Raw genomic sequence first — 19,994 nt, forward strand, 5'->3', positions numbered from 1 at the left:
AAATTTGTACAAATCTCCATGACAATAATCTCTCAATGTCAATGAGCAAATGCATGAATTAAGAGACATAGTGGCAGGATGGATTAGAAAATTGAAACCAAAATACTACTGCTGGTGCATTTGAATAGTCAGAGAAAACAGACTTTAAGTCAAAGGTTGGAAGACAGCTCTTAAGCTAACAACCTCCTCAGAAGGACCAGGATATCAGACTACATAGACTTTTACTCAAAAAGGTTATAAAGAAACAGTGATGGTCAGTTTAATGATCAAGAAATATGTTTTATAAAAACAGCATTGTATTGAAATAAAGACAGACCCTCAGATCAGTGGAATAGGCTTGAGTACTCAGAGAAGGTTCCTCAGACATATAACCACCTAGTTTTTGATAAAGGAGCAAGAAACCCTAAATGGAGCAGGGAAAGCCTATTCAACAAGTGGTGTTGGCACAACTGGTTAGCCACTTGCAAAAAAGCGAACTCAGACCCACAGCTAACACCATGTACAAAGGTAAAATCCAAATGGATTAAAGACCTTGATATCAGAACTGAAACTATAAGGTATATAGAACAACATGTAGGTGAAACACTCCTGGACATTGAGACTAAAGGCATCTTTAAGGAGGAGACAGCACTTTCCAAGCAAGTGGAAGCAGAGATAAACAGATGGGACTATATTAAGCTGAGAAGCTTCTGCATCTCAAAGGAAATAGTGCCCAGAATACAAAGGCCACCCACTGAGTGGGAGAAATTATTCACCCAATACTCATCAGATAAAGGGCTAATATCCAAAATTTACAAGGTACTGACAGAACTATACAAGAAAAAAACAACTAACCCCATCAAAAAATGGGGAGAAGAAATGAACAGACACTTTGAAAAAGAAGAAAGGCAAATGGCCAAAAGGCACATGAAAAGATGTTCAACATCACTAATCGTCAGGGAGATGCAAATCAAAACTACTATGAGGTACCACCTCACGCCACTGAGATTGGCACACATCACAAAAAAGGAAAACAAGCAGTGCTGGCGGGGATGTGGAGAGAAAGGAACTCTTTTTCACTGCTGGTGGGAATGCCGTCTAGTACAACCTTTATGGAAAGCAATATGGAGATTCCTTCACAAACTGGAAATTGAGCTTCCATACGATCCAGCTATACCACTCCTAGGAATATACCCAAGAAACACAAAAATACAATACAAAAATCCATTCCTTACTCCTATATTCATTGCAGCGCTATTTACAATAGCCAGACTCTGGAAACAACCAAGATGCCCTTCAACAGATGAGTGGCTGAAGAAACTGTGGTACATATACACAATGGAATACTATGCAGCCATCAGGAGAGATGAAGTCATGAAATTTTCCTATACATGGATGTACATGGAATCTATTATGCTGAGTGAAGTAAGTCAGAGGGAGAGAGAAAGACGCAGAATGGTTTCACTCATCTATGGGCTTTAAGAAAAATGAAGGACATTTTTAACAGTATCTCAGAGACAAGAGAGTTGAGGGCTGGTAGGTGCAGCTCAGGACATGCAGCTCATCACATAGAGTGATGAGTGCAGTTGCAGAGATGACTACACTGAAAACTATCATAACAATGTGAATGAATGAGGGAAGTGGAAAGCCTGTCTCGAGTACAGGTGTAGGGGGGTGGGGAGGAGGGAGATCTGGGAAATTGGTGGTGGGAATGTTGCACCGGTGAAGGGGGGGTGCTCTTTACATGACTGTAATCATACAACTATAATCATGTTTGTAATCACGGTGTTTAAATAAAGATAAAAAAATCAAAAAAAAAAAAAAAGAAATATGGGGCCGGAGAGATAACATGGAGGTAAGGCGTTTGCCTTTCATGCGTGAGGTCATCAGTTCGAATCCTGGCATCCTATATGGTCCCCCGTGCCTGCCAGGAGCAATTTCTGAGCCTGGAGCCAGGAATAACCCCTGAGCACTGCCGGTGTGACCCAAAAGCCACACACACACACACACAAAAAAAGAAATATGTACACCAGGAAGAATTCATACTCCTATATATACTAATGAGGGACCAGAAGTATACTTAAAACACCTGATAAAAAACTTGAAAAACTTTTTTATGACTGAGTCTTGTTCATAGACTGACATTCATAAGCACTGGGTGAAAACCAGTGGTTTTGGTTTTCACCACTATTCACTTGTGGTTTTCAACCATTCTGGCTTGGTTTCAACAAAACTACTGAATTTAGAAAAATAAATTTAGAAGACATTTTATTTTTTTAAAATTTGGTTTTTATCACTGTCATTTACAATATTGATTATAGAAGGGATTCATGCCTAAAATATTCCAATACTACACCCTCTATTAAGGTGTCAACTTCCTTCGACCCCATTGTTCGGTGTTTTCCCCCTTACTCCCACTTTGTCCCCTTTTTTTTTTTTTTTTTTTTTTGGTTTTTGGGCCACACCCGGTAACGCTCAGGGGTTACTCCTGGCTATGCGCTCAGAAGTCGCTCCTGGCTTGGGGGACCATATGGGACGCCGGGGGATCGAACCGCGGTCCGTCTCCTAGGCTAGCGCAGGTAAGGCAGGCACCTTACCTCCAGCGCCACCGCCCGGCCCCACTTTCTCTCCCCCTCTCTCCCTCTCATACCCTCCTTAGAGATAAGCTTCCGACTAAATCTGAATCCTCAGTTTCTGCTGCCTTCGGGGATTTGTGCTTCCTTATTCTATTTAAGAACAAAATTTGAAGCTGATTAATGAACTTATGATCAACTTAATTAGGTTTTCCACTGAAATCTAGATAGAAAGTAGATGATATTTCTTACAACTTAAGAGAAGATCCAAATAATAACAAGTAAAACTGGATTGTAAATATAGTAAAATTTCTTTAGTCAGTATATGCTTTGCAGTGTTAAATACATTTTTAATGTTTGTATAATGGCCATACATATGGGAGATTAATATCTAGTGATCATAAGATTTATTTTTATTTAAATTTATTTATAAGTATTATTATTTTTCTTACTTTGTTTTGGGTGTAAACATGGTATATGCTAGGGGCCTACTCCTGACTTGATGTTTGAAATAGCACCAGGAAATGCTGAAGGGGCCATGTGGTGTCATGGGTTGAACCTTTCTGTTATCATGCAATACATGTTCTCTAACCTTTTACCTGTCTCCCAGACCATGAAATTAAAAAATAATAAAAGGTTTTGACAAATTCTTCCACAAGGACACCTACTCTGTGTCATGTGGAAACTCACTCTATTAAGATTAATGTATCATGCTAAGCTCCATAACTTCATGAATATAGTTCTTACTGTCTTCTTAGAGTGCAATTCCAGCCTCTCTGACACAGCTCAGTGCTTAGGTGTATGTGGATATTCTATACTTTGAATTCTCTTTTCCAAATAATATCCATTACTTTAAACCTTAACCAAATATTATCTCCTCTCCGTAGCACTTACACTAATAGAGAATTTCAATTCTCTTTCTTTCTTGAGACCTTAGTTCCTCGGATATTCTATTAAGATACTTAATTTTTTTCCTGGATTGTTAGTACAGTGGGTAGAGCACTTATGATGTGCAAAGCCAATTTGTGTTCAATCCCCTGCACCACATACTTGAGCCCATTTAAACCATGAGCATTGCTAGATGAGGTTCCAAAATGAAATAAATCTTAGAATCTTTTTAAAGTTTATTTTTGTTTATGATTTATAGTGATATTAGTAATAGAGTGTCAAGCATACAATTTTCCAACTTGGAACCCACCACCAGTTTATTCTTACTTTACCAATGATTTAGAGTTCCCTGCCATTACACATCCCACCTCCATATCAAACATTTTTAAATTAAATACTTAAAGTTTTGGGAAACATGTTTATAGTAGTGTTGGCTCTTAGAGTTTTGATCTATATAGTTTGAACAGTCATCTCTATTCCTTCAGTGTCCAAGACCCCTGACCTACTCCTATGTTATTTCCAGTCTGTCTCTTCCTTCTATTCTCACCTCTGCCCCTCCCCTTACCATGGCATTCTCATTTCTGTAACCCTGGGCCAAAAGTTTGTGCACATCACAAATTTATTTCTCTTGGTATTCTTCATACCACAAATGGATGAGAGCATCAAGTATTTATCTTTCTCCTCTTTACTTAGTTCACTTAACAAGGTAACAGCCAGGGTATGGAAACAATCCAAATGACAAATGGTAAATGACAAGTCTAATGACAAATAAATGGACAAGGAGTTGTGAAACATTTACACAATGGAATATATTGTGCAGCCACAAGGAAGGATGAAAATATGCCATTCACTGAAATTTAGATAGAACTAGAATTGCCCATTCAAGACCTTGGATGTTTTCATAATCTAGGAGTATAAAAGGAATTAATACGGGGAACTCCATATAATTTTTTTTAGAGCCTTTCTTTTACTGTTCTTGCTTGGTCAAACATTGTGCACTTATGCCTGGAGTACAGTTAAGTTTCTACTTGGCATTTAGTGTTTGTATAGATACATTTAGTATCTTGGCATTTTGTATCTGTGGCCTTCATGGGATTGGGCATTGAGATATTCTAAGTGATGGGCTCCTTGATTATTTAATAAAATCTGTTTTAAATATTTGTCAAGTAAAATGGTATAAGACTTTAATGTTTACAAATTAGATGGCTTCACATTACAATAGAAGAAAATGGAGATATGGGCCTGGAGAGAAAGCACAGCGGCGTTTGCCTTGCAAGCAGCCGATCCAGGACCAAAGGTGGTTGGTTCGAATCCCGGTGTCCCATATGGTCCCCCGTGCCTGCCAGGAGCTATTTCTGAGGAGACAGCCAGGAGTAACCCCTGAGCACTGCTGGGTGTGGCCCAAAAACAAAAACAAAACAAAAACAAAAAAACAAAAAAAATGGAAATATATTTATTTATTTCTAAATTTGGTTTTGTGATTTTGGGTTAGACCTAACAGTACTTGAAGACTACTAGTGTTCATTTCTGACAGTACTCATGGTACCATGTAGTACTGGGCAACAAACAGCAGGCCTTCAAAATTTAAAGCAGGTATTCACACTTTGAATTATTTCTCAAAAAGGAACTAGATTTTTAAATGTCTTCATATAAAATTGTCACTGAATTCAGTGAATTTAAATATTTTATTTTTAGGGTCTTTATAATATGCTCATTTGAGACTTAGGTTCCTTTAATAATTTCTTTCTCAATTTTTTTTTACAGATTACCAAAATTGAAAATGTCAATCATTTGGGTGATTTGAGAGTTTTAAATCTTGCCAGGAACCTTTTAAGTCATGTTGATAATCTTAATGGACTGGATTCATTAACTGAACTTAACCTGCGACACAATCAGATCACTTTTGTGGTAAGTACTAAAATGGAATTTATAGTGCTTTATGAATTTTATTTCAAAGAGCTGGAATAGGGTGTTGGAAACCCAATACAGCCATGTTTGTAATCACGGTGTTTAAATAAAGTTATAAAAATGCTTTCTATGCATTGATTGATATGATCATGTATCTTTTGCCTTTCTTTTTGTTGATGTGATGTATGATGTTGATTGAGTTGTGTATGTTGAACCATCCATACATCCCTAGGATGAAACCCACTTGGTCATAGTGTATAATCTTTTTGATGTGTTGTTGGATTTGGTTTGCTAAGATTTTTTTTTTTTTGGTTTTTTAATCACACCCGGCATCGTTCAGGGGTCACTCCTGCTCAGAAATCATACCTGGCAGGTTCGGGGGACCATATGGGATGCCGGGACTCAAACCAATGACCTTCTGCATGAAAGGCAAACACCTTACCTCCATGCTATCTCTCCGGTCCCTGCTAAGAATTTTTTAAAGAATTTTTGCATCCGTGTTCATTAGTGAGATTGGTCTGTGGTTTTCTTTCTTGTGGTATCTTTGTCAGCCTTAGAAAGAGTATGATACAGCTTCAGAAAAGGAATTAGGGAGGATTCCTGTTTTTTCATTGTTTTGGAACCGTCTGAGGATCAATGGTAGTAATTCTTCTCTGAATGTTTGATAGAATTCACCTGTAAAACTATCTGGTCCTAGACTTTTATTCTTGTGGAGTTTCTTAATTACTGTTTCAATTTCCTTAGCTGTGATTTGCCCATTTAGGATTTCTTTTTTTTTTTGGTTATTTTTTATTTAAACAACTTTATTACATACATGATTGTGTTTGGGTTTCAGTCATGTAAAGAATACCACCCATCACCAGTACAACATTCCCATCACCAATGTTCCAAATCTCCCTCCTCCCCACCCAACCCCCGCCTGTACTATAGACAGGCTTTCTATTTCCCTCGTACATTCTCATTATTAGGATAATTCAAAATGTACTTATTTCTCTACGTAAATCTCAAGGATGTTCCCTTGAATGTAATTTTTTTGATCTTGCTGCTTTCAGAATTCTGTCTCTGTGGGATTCGTCATTGTGACTAGGATGTGTCTTGGGGTGTTTTTTCTGGGATCTCTTTTAGTTGGTACTCTCTGGGCATGCAGGATTTGATCACATGTATTCTTTAGCTCTGGTAGTTTCTCTTTAATGATGTTCTTGACCATTGATTTTTCCTGGAGATTTTCTTCCTGGGTCTCTGGGACTCCAATGATTCTTAAGTTGTTTCTGTTGAGCTTATCATAGACTTCTATTTTCATCTGTTCCCATTCTTTGAGTAATTTTTCTATTGTTTGATCATTTGCTTTAAGGCTTTTTTCCAGTTTCTTCTGCTGTATGGAATTGTTATTCATTTCATCTTCCAGTGTACTAATTCTATCCTCAGCTGCTGTTAGCCCATGGGAAAACTCAACCATGTTTTCCTTCAATTCATCTACTGAGTTTTTCAGACCTGTTATTTGACCTGAAATTTCAGTTTGGAGTTTTCTGATTTCTATCTTCATATTCTCTTGATTCTTATTAGTGTTCTCTTCTATATTTTCTTTGAGTTTTTTGAACATCTTCCATATTGCGACTCTAAACTCCTTATCTGAGAGACTGACTAGTTAGTTGGTCATGTTCAAGTCATCAGAGTTGCCATCATCATTCTCTATGTCTGGCACTGGCCTGCGTTGTTTCCCCATTGTCACACTTGTATTGTGGGTTTTTCTACGTGTTGTGGTTGTATTCATTGGCTAAATGATGTGCATGGCCAGGAAGCGAAGAGGAGTGGCTGTGCTCCTCTGGCTCCACCCTTTCTGGGCTTGTAAACTCACCTCCAGGGAAGGCTCCAGGGAAGGCGAGCCGTCCTCAGATGAGCCACACACAGGATGAAATCAGGCCGAAAATGGAGTACAGCACAGAAGACAGGCAGATAGGAATGCTGGCATCTGAGTTCCAGCATAGTTCAGCGGCTTCCCCTTTCTGGGCGTGTAAGCTCACCTACAGGGAAGGCTCCAGGGAAGGCAAGCTGTCCTCAGATGAGCCACACACAGGATGAAATCAGGCCGAAAATGGAGCACAGCACAGAAGACAGGCAGATAGGGGTGCTGGCATCTGAGTTCCAGCAGAGTTCAGCGGCTTCCCTTTTGTGGGTGTGTAAGTTCACTCCAGGGAAGGCTCCAGGAAAGGCGAGCCGTCTGAAGATGAGCCACAAACAGGATGAAATCAGGCCAAAAATGGAGCACAGCACAGAAGACAGGCAGATTGGGGTGCTGGCATCCCATTTAGTATTTCTATTTCCTCCTTATTAAGTCTGGGCCATGATATTTTTCCAGGAATCTGTCCATTTCTTCTGGGTTCTCTAACTTAACTGAGTACAGGTAGGTGTTCAAAATAAGCCCTCATGATGTATTGTATTTCTGGGGTTCTGTTGTAATCTCTCCCCTTTCACTTGTGATTTATTTAAGTGTGTTCCTTTTTTCTTCTTGTGAGTCTTGTCAGTGGTTTATCTTATTCTTTCAAAAAACCAGCTCCTAATCTCATTGCTTCTTTGTATTGTTTTCTTTGTTTCTCTGTTATTTATTTATGCTTTGATTTTTTATTATTATTTTTTCTACCTGTGTTTGGGTTCCTATGCTGATGGTTTTCCTGATACTTAAGATATCTCTGTAAGCTGTTGATTTTGTCATTTTCTCTTTCCTAACATAGCAGCTGCATTGCTATGAGTTTCCCCTTAATTACTGTTTTTGCTGTATTACATAGATTTTGGCGATTTCTTTCTTCATTGTCATTCATATCAAGGAATCTTTTTATTTCTTTGGTGATTTCCTCTGTGATCCAGCTGTTGTTGAACATCATATTATTTAGTCTCTAGGTGTTAGAATTTCTCCACATCTTCTTTTTACAGTTCTTGATCTCTGTTACATTGTTGTCTGATAGAGTGCTTGGTATAATTCTTATATTTGGGATTTTATGTACATTATATTTGTGTTCTGAGGCATGGTCTATGTAAGAAAAGGTCCCATGTACACTTGAGAAGAATGTGTATTCTACTTTCTGATGTTGGAGGGCTCTGTGTAAGTCCATTAGTCATAGTTCTTCTAGTTTCTCATGTAGGGCTCATATTTTTGCTAGTTTTCTGCCTAGTGGATCTGTCTAGTGGCAATAATGGGAGATAATGGAAATCTCCCACTACTATCACATTTTCATGTATATATTTTTCCTGGTTTGCGAGCAAAAGCCTTACATATTTTGCTGGCTCTACATTTGGTGCATAAATGTTGATCAGAGTTAGTACTTCTTGGTCTAATATTCCCCTGATCAATAAGTAGTATCAATCTTTGTCTCTTAGTACTTTCTTGAAGTTGAATGCAGTTTGGTCTAAAATGAGTATGGCTGTTCCTGCTTTTTTTTGTTTTCCAATGGCATGTTTAATTTATTTCCATCTTACTACTCTCAACCTGTGTCTATCCTGAACTAAGAGAAATAAAAAAACATGCTAGCAAGCCACAGAAGCAGAATTGCACACATATAAAATCACATGGATGTTTGAAGTTGAAGACAAAATACAAGCCAACAATAACAAAGAAGTCAATACAGAAACACTATAAAGATGGACACTACTATAATGAAAGTGTGTTTTCTGCAGGCAGCAGATACCTGGGTTTTGTTTCCTAATCCAACTCTTTACACTGTGCCTTCTAATGGGAGAGTTTAATCCATTGACATTTAAGGAAATTATGACAGAGAGGGTTGTGGTACATATTGTTTAGGGTGGTTGTTGTTACAAGTGGGTGCTTGGTTTGTTTAATTCATATCTGAGTAGTTGATTTAGAATTGATTTGTTTAGAGAAAATATTGTGAGTTCTTAGGGTTGTGGTGCATACTGTTTAGGGTGGTTGTTGTTACAAGTGGGTGCTTGGTTTGTTTAATTCATATCTGAGTAGTTGATTTAGAGTTGATTTGTTTAGAGCAACTATTGTGAGTTCTTTTCTGTTTGAGAATGTTTTTAACCCTCCCTCTCATTTACATGAGAGTTTTGCTAGGTCATGGATTCTAGGTTGGAAGTTTCTTTCATTCAGTAGTTTAAATATGTCATTCCAGGGGCAAAGAGATAGCACAGAGGTCGGGCGTTTGCCTTTCATGTGGCTGAGCCAAGACAGACCTCGATTTGATCTCCGGCATCCCATATGGCCCCCCCAAGTCAGGAGCGATTTCTGAGTGCAGAGCCAGGAGTAATCCCTGAGTGTCACTGGGTGTGGCCCCAAAACCAAAAAATTAATAAAAAAAATTAAAAATATGTCATTCCACTGTCTTCTTGCCTGAACTGTTTCAAATGGAAGATCTGGTTTGATTCTTATGCTCCTTTCTTTGTACTGAAGTTTTTTTGTTAGTTTGTTTTTTGTTTTTGGTTTTAGTTTTTGGGTCACACCATGCAGTACTTAGGGATTACTCCTGGTTCTGTGCTCAGAAATTGCTTCTGGCAGGCTCAGGGGACCATATGGGATACCAGGATTCAAACCACCATCCTTCTGCATGCACGGCAAATGCCCTACCTTCATTCTATCTCTTTGGCCCCTGTACTTGAGATTTTTTATTCCTTATTGCTTTGAAGAATTCATCTTTTTCTCTCTGGGGTTTTTTTTTTTTTTTGCCATTTTGATTACTATGAGATTTGGTGTTGATCTCTTAGGGTCTATTTTGTTTGATACTCTTTTCATGTCTTGGATTTGTACAGCCTTCTCTTTCCAGAGAGTGGGAAAATTCCCTGCTATTATTTCCCTCACTACTTGTTCCCCTTTCCATTTTTCCTCCCCTTCTGGTATTCCTATTGTAGGTTATTTCTTTTGTCTTTGTTCATTAAGGACCTTACATTTTTCTCCCAATGTTTTGTCTCGTTTCTTTACTTACTTTTTTGTTATTGCTGTTGGCTTGTATTTTGTTTTCAAGTTCATGCTTGTGATTCTCTATGTGTGTAATTTTGCTAGTGTGACTTGTTAGCATATTTTTTTAATTTAGTCCTGTTTGTATGGATTCTCTCATTTTCTGATTGAGTTCTTTGAGTTAGTTAAATTGTTCATCTATGGATTTCTTAATTTCTTTGGCTAGTGATTCCTTGAATTCTATTTCTAAATGAAAACCAGAAGCGATTTCTCTGGAATAATTAATGCCTGAGTACAAATTAGTCGTTGAATCCTATACATTGGCATATTTCTTTTTATAGTGATTGGATATGTAGAAAGGCAGCTTCAGTCAGTAGTTGTCAAAATTAAGACTTTTAGATGTACAAATACTAATTATGATGGTTAAAATGCTGTTTCTTCTTTTCTTCTGGTTCTATTACAATACTTTTAGCAGCCACACTTTATATTTTTAATATTTTAATTATTTTAAATTTAGCTTGGTAGCATACTGAATAGACCTATTATTTTTAAACAGCTCTTATCAAGATCATAAGTCTTTATTGTTGAAATTAATGAGAAGAATCTAAAGTTCACATAGTAATACAAGAGAGCCAGAATTGTTTAGTATTTATTAGAAGAAAAAAATTGGCAGACTTATATAAGCTGACTTCAAGATTAACTTAGAAAATAACATTTCTTACTCTACATGACCAGCACGTTAGAGCAGACTATTCTTTTAAGCTAAAAAATAAAATTATAATATAATTGCTTTTTTAAGTACTATGGTTACAGAATTGTTCATGGTTGGGTTTCAGTTGGACACCAGTGCAATTTTTTCACCATCAATGCTCCCCCATTTCCCTCCCAACTCCAAATCCCATCAGTCTCGGCTAGGCATTTTGCTTCTCTCTCTCTATTTCTCTCTTTCCCTTTTGACACTTGTTTTTTACTATTCTATTGCAACATTTTTTAACTAACTCCACCCTACTTTGACAGATGCTTTATTTTATGTAAAGAACCAAATCCCAAGGCTCCAGCTGAAGAATTTTCTTTCTGTCTCTGTCTCATCCTTTTTCTCTTGGCAGGAGTGGGAGTGGGCTGTGGGTGGGGTTGGTTTGTTGGTATTCTAGGAATAGCTGTTGAGTAGACAGGTCTTTAATTACATATCTGCTTGATTTGCCAGTTAACTAGAGGCCACGCCTATTCTCTGTTAGTTCTGTCTCTGAGCGTGGTGTTAGATGGCATTCTATCAGAATTACTCTATTTGCAGCCTGACAGCACCTTGCTATTTCTGAACTATAGTTTTTACTGTTCAGGGTTGTCTCCATTAAGATCTAATCTATTTTCCAGTTTCCTGAAACTTGTTAAGAAAAAAATAAAGGGTGGGAGGATTTCTCACAGAATGATGAATGCACAAAACTCTATCATATAAATAAGGGTAGTCCAATAAAAAATAATGTCAATAATCTTTTTATTTTAGTACTTATGTGAATTTATTCATTCTAATGTATTCCTATACATACATATTTCTATACATGCTCATATTTTACTGATTAAATTGTAATATATTCTAATATATAGCATCTCACATGTGACTATGTGATATGTAGCCAGAAAGTAACAGATATAGCTAGAGGAACATCAGGATAAAAGCATTAAAATATCTGAATTAAGAAAATCATTAATATAAATTCGACATATGATCTGAGTGAATTTTCTTGTATTATGTGAAAATGGGTATTCATTTCTGTTTATGTATATAAGAATATCATAGCCTGGCTTTTATATACTTACATGATAGCAGATCTAGATTTATATTTATAAACCATGAGTAAGATCCATGCTTTCCTTGATTTTTATTAGATCCTTCATATTTCTTTTCTAAATTCCTTATCTAAGAGGCTAAATAGGTAGATGTCACTTTTTGGGTCATCGGAGTTGCCATCTTCATTCTCTATGCATGGTGGAGGCCTGTGTTGTTTCCTTATTTTCACACTTGTAGTGTGAGGTTTCTGTGTGTTGTGCTAAGGTTCATTGACTAGGAGATATGTTTAGCATGAAGCAAAGAGAATGGCTAGGCTTCTCTGACCACATTCTTCATGTGTGTGCCAGCACCTCACTTCTGTTGATGTGGCTTCTGCAGGTTCTTCTTGGCAGGGTTGTTTCCAGCACCAAAAGCACAGGGCTTGGGAGGTAGCCGTGTTGAAATGCTTGCAGTAGTGCTCAGGCTCTACCCTTCATGGGCAGGGCAGCTTACCTCAGTTGATGTGGCTTCTGCAGCTCTCTGGGAGGGATTTCAATTTTTCTACCACAAAAAATAAAATTTCCAAAAAATTAGAAAAGAAATGTGTGCAGTGGAGATCAGGCTCCAAAACTTGTTTCAAATTTCTTTATGATGTTCTTCAAATTCATTAGGTTGTGGAAATATTCTTAATGCTATACCACAAGTTTGAGGCAAGATTTTTTTAAAAATTGTATTTCAGTAATTCTGAATTCCAGATCTGTTAACAGTCGATAGTATGTTAGCATCATTGTTAACAGGCTATCATAATTACATTGCCTCTAACACACATTCATATCTATATAATGCTAATCTATAACAGTCTTCATATATGTATCTTGTTAGAAATATTTATATTATTGTCATTTCAATTGTTGGTATTTTGTATTTTGAACTTAATCACTGTTTAAGACACATTTTAGTAGATTTATACCATAATATGGCACTGAAATGAATGTTTTCAATTTAAAATGGAAATAAACTAGCAAAGACAAATTTTATATTAATGAAACATTTTCATCAGAGGAATGACTAAATTTTATATTTCCTAGTTATTAATCTAATACTTTACTGAGAAGATAAACTGGTCATGCTGACTTACTTTGTTATTGAGAAATTCAGAGAGTATTGCCTATCATAAACCAAACAATGCAGCTGAACAGAAGAGATTTATCGAACTATTCGAAATAGGTGAAAAAATTCAAATCAAGAAATTGTGTGAATGGGGGGCTTTGCATGTGGCTGACCTGGTTTGATCTCCTGCATCTCATATGGTCCTCTGAGACCTCCAGGAGTGATTTCTGAGTGTAGAACCAGGAGTTACCCCTGAACATCACTGGATATAGCCCCAAAGCCAAAAAAAGAATTAAATTAAATGATCTGAATAACCCATACTGGTATCCTAGTCAGTTTATGATACTAGAAAAGAATAACACATTTTGAATATCTGTTTAACATCAGAAATTTATTTCTTCAGTCCAGTAGTCTAGGAAGTCTAAGCTCAGATGCCAGCATGATTGCAATCTGTTGAGACCTCATAGTTCGCACCTTATTTCTAATCCTTCATGTGATGGCAAGCGGCTAGAAAGATTTCTAGGATGTTTTTGGAGGACACTAATGCACTAATGGAGGGATCCATTAGCATCTTATTGAAATTAAGTTATAATCAAATTAATCTTTTTCTAATTGTTCTCTTCTTTACTTCTACTTGTAATTATGCCCAAATCATACTATTTACTTTAGCTTTATAATAAGCGGAAATATTTTTGTGAACTTGTTTAATAATTTAATTTTACTTGACTTACTTTTTATGTGTTCATAAGAATGATTATTTGGAGAAAAAACATAATAAGCATATCTAAAATTGGTCTTTTCATAAAATGAAATAAACATACTGTTATAGATAATTTATTATAGATAAATTTAGATGTATTTGTACTAAATATTGCATAAAATAATTGTAGAATCTCTTAGATTTGACAAAATAGGGTATTTTTCAGAGCATACCTAATATTTATGTTAACTGATGGATTCACATCTTTTATTAATAATGGGAATTTTCTGAGTTTTCACACTTTTATAATAAATTTATATAGTCACTGTAAAAGTACAGTTATTTATGATTAGGTTTTAGGCATACAATGTTTCAACACCAATTCATTTGCCAGTGTTTCCACTAGTCTATTTCTATATTTTTGCTTCATATAACTTTTTGCTTTGTGGTTTACAGTACAGTTGCTGATAGGTGCTCATACATTACACTTGAGGACATTATTTCAGCACCACTTCTTTCTTCTAGTAGAATGGTTTACTCTACCATATGTATTTACTGCCCTTCTCTACCCCAGCTATTCTCCTGCCACCTCAAGGGGCCTGCTTCCTACTGAATACCAGCACACGTTCTTTGTTTTTATTATATTTAGGTATTTATTATTCCACATTATGTTACTTTAAATCCTGCATGTGAGAGAACTCTTTATATTTCTAAATATTGTCTCCCTCCATTTTTGGAAAGGGGGTTTTGTGCTACATCTCATGGTATTCAGGGATCTTGGTAACATTCATCTCACTGCTAGACTCAAAATGGGTTTGGTTTCATAAAAGTTAAGTGATTTAACCCACATGTACAATCTCTCTGGTCCTATCTCCTACCATTAACAAAATTTAATATCTGTTTGAGGATTGGGGGGTCTTTTCTTCTCCATGATTTTGGGTTGTTCAAACTGCAGTTTAATTCTAAATCCTTGTGGTGCCAGGGATTATCAAGATAATACCTGATGGTTTTGAGGGGTAAGAAGAAGAATACCAGAGTCTTTTATTCTTATTTTTAATAAATATTATATTAATTTTATTTTGGTATCACATCAACTGTTCTCAGAGTTTTACTCCTGGCTCTGAGCTTAGGGTCATGCTCTGGAAATCATATGTAATAACAGCAATTGAAACAGAGTTGAGTATATCCAAGATCTTATCCTCTGTCCAATCCCTGCCAGCTTTTTAAAGCACTTACTAAATATAGTATGGACCTTCTTGTTCTATATTTGTTTCAGAAAATTTATATCATTATTTGCCCCATTTCTGCATTCATTTAACCTCTTTTGTTCTGTTTCAGGGTTCTAATATGTCCTTATTGTTTTATTTGGACTTATTTTAGTCTGTTCATTGAATTTTTAATGATTATAATTTTTGAGCTGGAGTGCATGCATGTAGGAGGTACATGTTGGATACCCAGCCCCAGCCCCATCATGGTATCCTTAGTACTACCAGGAGTAATCACCTGAGTCCTGAACCAAAACTACACACAGAGGAAAAAAATCTTAATGTTTTATTTCTAGAAATTCTGTAGACTTTTCCTCTATTATTTGCATGTTCATGTATAGTATTATTATTTTCGTGCTCCAATTTACTTATCTGATAATTTTAGCATTGGTAGTTTATAGTCTTTATCAGGTTAAGAAATTAAAATTTTTGTGAGTTGTATATTTGCTACCTATAATTTTTCTAAGTTTTACTCATAATAAATTACTCCATAGGTTAATAGTTTGAAATAAATTGCTATAAAGGTCGAGCTTAGTATATCTATTTCTAGAAAGTTTTGCCAGAGATGTTAGGAGCATGGGTATTAGGAGAGTTTTTGTTTTATGAGGAGCTTTATTATATCATGTGGAAATGTATTTTTGTACTACAGATTAACATGGGAAAAGTTATGAAATTGAGTGTTTTCTTTTGTTACGACTGTTCAATCAATGTCTCTACAGCTTAAAACTAAAAGTATCTCTTGTAAATATTAGTGCCCCCTTTAAATTCTTTTTAAAAATATTTTTATTTAAATACTGTGATTACACACATGATTGTACTTAGGTTTCAGTCATATAAAGAACACCCCCCCCCTTCACCAGTGCAACATTCCCACCACCAATGCTCCTATTTCCCTCCTCCCCGACCCCTTGCCTGTATTCAAGACAGGCATTCTAATTCTCTCAGTCATTAACATTGTCATGGTAGTTGTTAATGTAGTTATTTCTCTAACTGCACTAACCACTCTTTGTGGCAAGCTTCATATCATGAACTGGTTGTTCCAGCCTTCTCTCTCTGGGCATTATTACATTAATGTCCTTAATTTACTTAAAACCCATATGAGTGAGACTATTCTGTGTCTCTCTGTCTCCCTCTGACTTATTTCATTCAGCATAATAGTTTCCATGTACATCCATGTATAGGAAAATTTCATGATTTCATCTCTCCTGATGGCTGCATAATATTCCATTGTGTAGATTTACCACAGTGTTTTTAGCCATTCATCTGTTGAAGGGTATTTTGGTTGTTTCCAGATTCTGGCTATTGTAAATAGCGCTGCAATGAATAGAGGTGTGAAATACAAATGGCCAAAAGGCATATGAAAAAATGCTCCAATTCACTAATCATCAGGGAAATGCAAATCAAAACAATAATGAGGTACCATCTCACGCCATAGAGACTGGCACACATCACAAAGAACAAGAACAATCAGTGCTGGCGGGGATGTGAGGAGAAAGGAACTCGCATTCACTATTGGTGGGAATGTCAGCTAGACCAGCCTTTATAGAAAACAAGATTCCTCAAAAAACTGGAAATTGAGCTCCCATATGATCCAGCAATACCATTCCTAGGGTTATACCTTAGGAACACAAAAATGCAATACAAAAATACCTGCCCCCTTTAAAGTCTGGTTTTAGTTTCTTTTAAGTTTTTCCTTTAGGTGGGTTACAGTAATGTAAAAGAAAATTAGACTAGGAAAAATTTCTTGCATTTAGACTATTCAATATTTATTGTCATGGAGTGGACAGGTGACAAGTATAAAATGCAGATATCCATATTAAACCCTGTAAAAGAGCCAGATGGTGGACTTTTATTTTTTCGATTGACATTGTAGTGTACTTTCAGTTGCCTGATGTGATGACTTAAACATATTCTTCCTCATATAATATATGTCTGTGTCACAAAGTGATAGATGTAACAAGTAGTTATTTTGGGATTAATTTAATATACCATTAAAAATAAGGCAGCAGAGATATAGCACAGAAGGTAGGATGTTTGCCTTTCATGTGACCTGACTGGGTTTTATCCCCAGCACCTTATATGGTCCTCCAAGCCCACCAGAAGAGATCCCTCATCACAGAGCCAGGAATAAGCCTTAAGCACCATTGAACAAAGAGCCCCAGAGGCTCCGAAAGATTAATTATAATAATATATGACTTTTTGTTTTCTTTGCTTTTTGAAAATGTGGCCCTATACTTTGTTAATGAATCTTTCTAATTCTCAACATTTAAATAATTATCCCTAGATTTTTTGCATGGCAGTAAAACAAAAATCAAAGTAAAACTGATTTTATGATAGTCATCATTACTGTATTTGAACTTGTCAAAACTGATACCTCTGCATGAGGCTGTTCTAAAAATAACTTCAGTAATAAATGTTCTTACTCAGATTGCTGAATCATTTCTCTTTTCCTTTTCTTTTTGAGGCTTAGGAATATGGAAAACTGTCTAAGCAAAGTAATACAAATATGTTTCTAGGTAGCAAATATTTATTCTATTAAAATATAATTATAATTTTCTTAATGATATTATAAATTATTTTATATACTTTTAAATATTATGTTTTATATATAATGGTTTAAATATTCAGAAATGTTTCTGAATGTAATTATAAGATTTGTGATTTGGCTGTATATCTTTTTGATTTTTTTTTAATTTGGGGAGGGGTACACACCCAATGATGCTCAGGGGATAATCCTGGTTCTGCATTTAAGAAATCACTCCTGAGAATTCCTGTGGAATCAATCATATGAGAGGCTAAGGAATCGAACCTGGCCGACTGCATGCAAGACAAGGCCCAACCCACTGAACTAATTGCTCTGGCCCTGTTCTCTGTTTTATTTGTTTTTGTTTGTTTGTTTGTTTGTTTTTTGTTTGTTTTTTTGGGTCACACCTGGCAGTGCTCAGGGATTACTCCTGGCTCCAGGCTCAGAAATCGCTCCTGGCAGGCTCGGGGGACCATATGGATGCCAGGATTCGAACCAATGACCTTCTACATGAAGGCAAACGCTTACCTCCATGCTATCTCTCCAGCCCCCTGTTCTCTGTTTTAAAATGCAAATGAATTAAGACTCTGAGCAAGCAGATTAGTAGCAGATGAGCTGTAAATATTCTCTTACATATAGATATTTCATTATTTGTCTTTATTGTAGGTATAGTGAAGTGATTGCTTTTAAGGGAAATAGAAAGAATAACTACTTTCCTCATGAAGTGGTTTTCTCTAGAAAAGAATCACTGAGGAGGTTAATGCTTGAAAGTAAAATATGTGCTGACTTTTTATTTTAAAAATTATAAGGATTTAGCTTTCAGGTTGTTGAGTGCTGGTTTCCCACCCCCCACAAAATTGCAATAATCTACTATTATAGCAAAGTTTAGATTGTTACTGCCCAAAATGTCAACCTCAGAATAATTTTTATTCATGTTGTAAAGGGCAAAGGAATTATATTATTTTTGAGAGTTCTTAGGTGGACCTCTCAGTGTAAAGCTTAATTCAGTGAGTAATTCATGATGTAACAGTTTAGGATTGGTCAACATTGAAAGGTGAGGTTTTCAAAGTGAATATGCTATTAAACTTGTATTTTGGCATCAAAACACACACTGAGGCATCTAATTAACTATTATTGGTGAAACAAATTTCTTAACTCTAAAATTTCTCTCTGTGGGCAAAGATGTCAGGCAGTCTGTTTCATTTATAACCTAAGAGATGCCCTTTTTAGACTCTTTGTCTAGTCTCTAAATGTGGATTTTTTTTGCTCTTAGGGTTGCTTTACAGATGTCATCCTTGGATTTCTCCTTGTCTTCTTCTGATAGTGAATCTACTTCCTGGTTCCTAAGTATTTCCATTATTTGTTTATGACTCATATTAGTGGAACCATCCTCTTAGCCTTCAACAAGACTTTCTAATTTCTGTAAATAGAAACACATGCATAAAGACTTTATATGATGTAATGTTTCTATTTTTTATCACAGTGTTAGAAGTTTGTTAATAGAAAAATTATATAAAAGTTATGGTTTCTTATAAAAGTTGGACAACAAAAAGGATTGTGAATGATTATGTTTTTAAAGCTTAGAAAGGCTGTCTATGAAAGTGATTACACTGATAGATATAATGAATTCTGACTTTATTTTTTCCAATTTATTGTTTTTAAGACTAATCAGGTAATAATGGTTAATGATTTTGAAAATTTTTTGATAAATTCTGATAAAATTTTGTTTCATAAATTAAAGTACAAAAATTATAATTTTATCACCCTCTGGTATAATATGACTTGATACTGTTTATATTGAAAGGTATTTGAAATCTCTAAAGGCTGGAGTTCAAAGTGGGTGGTATATTTGCCTTTCACTGGACTGACCCAGATTCAGTTCAAGGTACCATATATGGTACCCTGGGCACTGGCCAGGATTGATACCTGAGCATACAGCCAGGCGTAAGCCCAGATTATATCTGGGTATGGCTGGACTATAAGCCAAAATCAAAACAAAACAAAAAACCCTTTATTTTGGAAACTAAAATTTGAATTTTATAATTTTCATTTACTACAGGATTCTACTTTTGATCTATTTTAACCATTTAACAGTGAATAATTCAAACTTAACTCATAGGCCACACTGGAAAAAAAAAAAGGTGGTAGGCTGAGTTTGACATGTTCACAGTAATTCTCAACCCTGGGTCTAAATATATCTTGTTTTGATACTTATTTGCCTGCAATTAGGTAATGTCTACTTCATTATCAAATGAGAACCATAATACAAAAATTGCTGAAGGGGCTGAATAGATAACACCACAGGTTGGGTGGTTTGACTTTAACTTGGCGGACTCCAGTTCAATTTCCTGGCATCCCATATGGTTCTTCATGTCCTGC

General features: G+C 35.9%; 1 protein-coding gene across 1 annotated transcript in view; it reads left to right on the forward strand.

Annotated features, from left to right (window-relative positions):
* The window catches only part of LRRC49 (leucine rich repeat containing 49), a 138,174-nt gene that overhangs the window by 25,769 nt on the left and 92,411 nt on the right, over positions 1 to 19,994 (forward strand). The window contains exon 7 of the mRNA XM_049777845.1: positions 5,205 to 5,348. Coding sequence (XP_049633802.1) covers positions 5,205 to 5,348 — 144 coding nt within the window. The remainder of the gene's footprint in view (positions 1 to 5,204; positions 5,349 to 19,994) is intronic.

Source organism: Suncus etruscus, chromosome 1 (assembly GCF_024139225.1).
Source record: "Suncus etruscus isolate mSunEtr1 chromosome 1, mSunEtr1.pri.cur, whole genome shotgun sequence".
NCBI classification, from domain to species: Eukaryota; Metazoa; Chordata; class Mammalia; order Eulipotyphla; family Soricidae; genus Suncus; species Suncus etruscus.